At 45.7% G+C, this 4694-nt stretch overlaps 1 protein-coding gene across 1 annotated transcript; it reads right to left on the bottom strand.

The window, feature by feature from the left end:
* Nucleotides 1–847: 847 nt before the first annotated feature.
* Nucleotides 848–3804, bottom strand: LOC138365265 (mucin-6-like). Its single transcript, XM_069325539.1, has 3 exons — nt 3619–3804; nt 2295–3420; nt 848–2211 (listed from the first exon to the last, which is right to left on the bottom strand). The coding sequence occupies exons 1-3, from the start codon at nt 3802–3804 to the stop codon at nt 848–850; spliced, it is 2676 nt and encodes an 891-aa protein (XP_069181640.1).
* Nucleotides 3805–4694: the final 890 nt, after the last annotated feature.

The raw sequence follows: 4694 nt of genomic DNA, 5'->3' as shown, positions 1-4694 counted from the left end.
GAACACTCCCAGGAACACTCCCAGGAACACTCCCAGGAACACACCCAGGAACACTCCCAGGAACACTCCCAGGAACACATACTTCCAGGGACACACACTCCCAGGAACACTCCCAGGAACACTCCCAGGAACACTCCCAGGAACACTCCCAGGAACACTCCCAGGAGCACTCCCAGGAACACTCCCAGGAACACTCCCAGGAACAAAACTCTTGTCAAAAGATCCTCAGGAGCAGAGTCTCAGTGCTGCATGAAAAAGAACAATGACTCACTGGTCCAAAAGCCATGAAAGAGACGGAGAAGGAGAAGGAGTAGGAGGAGGAGGAAGAGGGGGAGAAGGAGGAGCAGGAGCAGGAGGAAGAGGAGAAGGAGTAGGAGTAGGAGCAGGAAGAGGAGCAGGAGGAGGGAGATATTTCTTACAAATCGTAATTAGATTCTGGCAAAAGGACATTTGCATGCGCGGGGTAATGGGATTCACCCATTTTGCGAGTAAGGCTAACTGATGATTCCTGGTTTGTTGTTTTCTTGACGGAGGAGGCTGTTGTGGTCGAGGAATGATGTGTTGTTGGCTGTTGTGGTCGAGGAATGATGTGTTGTTGGCTGTTGTGGTCGAGGCATGACGTGATATTGGCTGTTGTGGTCGAGGAATGATGTGATGTTGGCTGTTGTGGTCGAGGAATGATGTGTTGTTGGCTGTTGTGGTCGAGGAATGATGTGTTGTTGGCTGTTGTGGTCGAGGAATGATGTGTTGTTGGCTGTTGTGGTCGAGGAATGATGTGATGTTGGCTGTTGTGGTCGAGGAATGATGTGTTGTTGGCTGTTGTGGTCGAGGAATGATGTATTGTTGGCTATTGTGGTCGAGGAATGATGTGATGTTGGCTGTTGTGGTCGAGGAATGATGTATTGTTGGCTGTTGTGGCCGAGGAATGATGTGATGTTGGCTGTTGTGGTCGAGGAATGATGTGTTGTTGGCTGTTGTGGTCGAGGAATGACGTGATGTTATCTGTTGTGGTCGAGGAATGATGTGTTGTTGGCAGTTGTGGTCGACGAATGATGTGTTGTTGGCTGTTGTGGTCGAGGAATGATGTGTTGTTGGCTGTTGTGGTCGAGGAATGATGTGATGTTGGCTGTTGTGGTCGAGGAATGATGTGATGTTGGCTGTTGTGGTCGAGGAATGATGTGTTGTTGGCTGTTGTGGTCGAGGAATGATGTGTTGCTGGCTGTTGTGGTCGAGGAATGATGTGATGTTGGCTGTTGTGGTCGAGGAATGACGTGATGTTGGCTGTTGTGGTCGAGGAATGATGTGATGTTGGCTGTTGTGGTCGAGGAATGACGTGATGTTGGCTGTTGTGGTCGAGGAATGATGTGTTGCTGGCTGTTGTGGTCGAGGAATGATGTGATGTTGGCTGTTGTGGTCGAGGAATGATGTGTTGCTGGCTGTTGTGGTCGAGGAATGATGTGATGTTGGCTGTTGTGGTCGAGGAATGATGTGTTATTGGCTGTTGTGGTCGAGGAATGATGTGTTGTTGGCTGTTGTGGTCGAGGAATGATGTGTTGTTGGCTGTTGTGGTCGAGGCATGACGTGATATTGGCTGTTGTGGTCGAGGAATGATGTGATGTTGGCTGTTGTGGTCGAGGAATGATGTGTTGTTGGCTGTTGTGGTCGAGGAATGATGTGTTGTTGGCTGTTGTGGTCGAGGAATGATGTGTTGTTGGCTGTTGTGGTCGAGGAATGATGTGATGTTGGCTGTTGTGGTCGAGGAATGATGTGTTGTTGGCTGTTGTGGTCGAGGAATGATGTATTGTTGGCTATTGTGGTCGAGGAATGATGTGATGTTGGCTGTTGTGGTCGAGGAATGATGTATTGTTGGCTGTTGTGGCCGAGGAATGATGTGATGTTGGCTGTTGTGGTCGAGGAATGATGTGTTGTTGGCTGTTGTGGTCGAGGAATGACGTGATGTTATCTGTTGTGGTCGAGGAATGATGTGTTGTTGGCAGTTGTGGTCGACGAATGATGTGTTGTTGGCTGTTGTGGTCGAGGAATGATGTGTTGTTGGCTGTTGTGGTCGAGGAATGATGTGATGTTGGCTGTTGTGGTCGAGGAATGATGTGATGTTGGCTGTTGTGGTCGAGGAATGATGTGTTGTTGGCTGTTGTGGTCGAGGAATGATGTGTTGCTGGCTGTTGTGGTCGAGGAATGATGTGATGTTGGCTGTTGTGGTCGAGGAATGACGTGATGTTGGCTGTTGTAGTCGAGGAATGATGTGACGTTGGCTGTTGTGGTCGAGGAATGACGTGATGTTGGCTGTTGTGGTCGAGGAATGATGTGTTGCTGGCTGTTGTGGTCGAGGAATGATGTGATGTTGGCTGTTGTGGTCGAGGAATGATGTGTTGCTGGCTGTTGTGGTCGAGGAATGATGTGATGTTGGCTGTTGTGGTCGAGGAATGATGTGTTATTGGCTGTTGTGGTCGAGGAATGATGTGTTGTTGGCTGTTGTGGTCGAGGAATGATGTGTTGTTGGCTGTTGTGGTCGAGGCATGACGTGATATTGGCTGTTGTGGTCGAGGAATGACGTGATGTTGGCTGTTGTGGTCGAGGAATGATGTGTTGTTGGCTGTTGTGGTCGAGGAATGATGTGATGTTGGCTGTTGTGGTCGAGGAATGATGTGTTGTTGGCTGTTGTGGTCGAGGAATGATGTGTTGTTGGCTGTTGTGGTCGAGGAATGACGTGTTGTTGGCTGTTGTGGTCGAGGAATGATGTGTTGCTGGCTGTTGTGGTCGAGGCATGACGTGATATTGGCTGTTGTGGTCGAGGAATGATGTGTTGTTGGCTGTTGTGGTCGAGGAATGACGTGATATTGGCTGTTGTGGTCGAGGAATGACGTGATGTTGGCTGTTGTGGTCGAGGAATGATGTGATGTTGGCTGTTGTGGTCGAGGAATGACGTGATGTTGGCTGTTGTGGTCGAGGAATGATGTGTTGCTGGCTGTTGTGGTCGAGGAATGATGTGATGTTGGCTCTTGTGGTCGAGGAATGATGTGTTGCTGGCTGTTGTGGTCGAGGAATGATGTGATGTTGGCTGTTGTGGTCGAGGAATGATGTGTTATTGGCTGTTGTGGTCGAGGAATGATGTGTTGCTGGCTGTTGTGGTCGAGGCATGATGTGTTGTTGGCTGTTGTGGTCGAGGAATGATGTGTTGTTGGCTGTTGTGGTCGAGGAATGATGTGTTGTTGGCTGTTGTGGTCGAGGAATGACGTGTTGCTGGCTGTTGTGGTCGAGGCATGACGTGATATTGGCTGTTGTGGTCGAGGAATGATGTGTTGTTGGCTGTTGTGGTCGAGGAATGACGTGATATTGGCTGTTGTGGTCGAGGAATGACGTGATATTGGCTGTTGTGGTCGAGGCATCATATGTAGTTACCTGTTGCGACTAATATATAATGCTTAGGAAGTAGTTATAACCGTAGGACTATGCACAGGAAGTAGTTATAACCGTGGGACTATGCACAGGAAGTAGTTATAACCGTGGGACTATGCACAGGAAGTAGTTACTACCATGGCACTGGACCGCGGGAGCGCACTCGTATGTGTTGACGCATCTTGAAACAGAACTACTCACGAGCTTCTCCAAGAGCGTCTTCAAGAGCTTCTTCAAGAGCTTCTTCTTCTTGTACCCAACGTTGTACAAGAACTCCTTGTCAACGAGACGTGAGGTACACAGGAAAGGCCCGGCTGTGTCTACGATGTATTGGTCTAGCGGTAGCAGCTTGGCAATGCCAAGGTCTAAGGTTCGCGCCCACCTCATTGCCCTAGTGGCTTCTCTCCCGCATTACGAACTTTGGTCAGTAATACGTGTCTCTCTCGCGTACCGGACAACCAGGCGGCGTTGGGTTAAACAAAGAGAGAGAGAGAGAGAGAGAGAGAGAGAGAGAGAGAGAGAGAGAGAGAGAGAGAGAGAGAGAGAGAGAGAGAGAGAGAGAGAGAGAGAGAGAGAATGAGAGTTATGACTATATTTATTTTGCGTTAAATGCAAAGAATATATGCGGTATGTATATTACATTATATTCATCATATTTATTTTAATGATTGAATATATATGATTAAATACATTAAATATAATGATATACATTGTATTTCCGATTGTATAAAAATAAATTTGATAATATACATCATGTGTATGATTATATAAAATGCATGTATATTACAGAATTAATCTAATGTAATAATATACACTGAATTTGCAACTGTGTACATTAAATGTATTCTTATATACACTGAATATATAACTATTTTAATTAAATTCGCATTCTTCTTCCTGTATAAAATGAATATATAACGGGAATCACATTAATATCCTTATGGAACTCAGCGCTGAATATATTTAATCAAACTAAGCAAATATTACCATTTAATTTAATTATTAGCATATTTAAACCCTGTCTAAAACTTGAGAAATTGCTCAAGTCAGAAGATAAAATCTCATTTAATTTGGCATTTAAAAAATTAAAAATAGCGGGGAGAAAAAATTTGTATTCTCGAGGTTATCAAATTATGTTTCAGTTATTTTTTTTTATGAGAATCGTATGAATTCGTCTGTGATACCACTAATCGGTTCAGTCTTTACATTCGTGTATTTCATCACGATTCTTCACTCTTTAAGTCCACGTCATTTGAGATCCACTTTGATGAGTAACG

This window comes from Procambarus clarkii, chromosome 16 (genome assembly GCF_040958095.1).
Source record: "Procambarus clarkii isolate CNS0578487 chromosome 16, FALCON_Pclarkii_2.0, whole genome shotgun sequence".
NCBI lineage: Eukaryota > Metazoa > Arthropoda > Malacostraca > Decapoda > Cambaridae > Procambarus > Procambarus clarkii.
The sequence above is the reverse complement of the archived record's forward strand: the minus strand, read 5'-3'. Positions and strand labels throughout refer to the sequence as shown.

Excerpts from the sequence above, each read along its gene's own strand:
- LOC138365265 (XM_069325539.1), bottom strand. The coding sequence starts at position 3,804 with ATGAGGTGGGCGCGAACCTTAGACCTTGGCATTGCCAAGCTGCTACCG. Across the intron at positions 3,421-3,618 it reads AGACGCTCTTGGAGAAGCTC|GTAACTACATATGATGCCTC; the intron begins GTGAGTAGTTCT and ends TAGTCGCAACAG. Across the intron at positions 2,212-2,294 it reads ACCACAACAGCCAACATCAC|CCAACATCACATCATTCCTC; the intron begins GTCATTCCTCGA and ends CGACCACAACAG.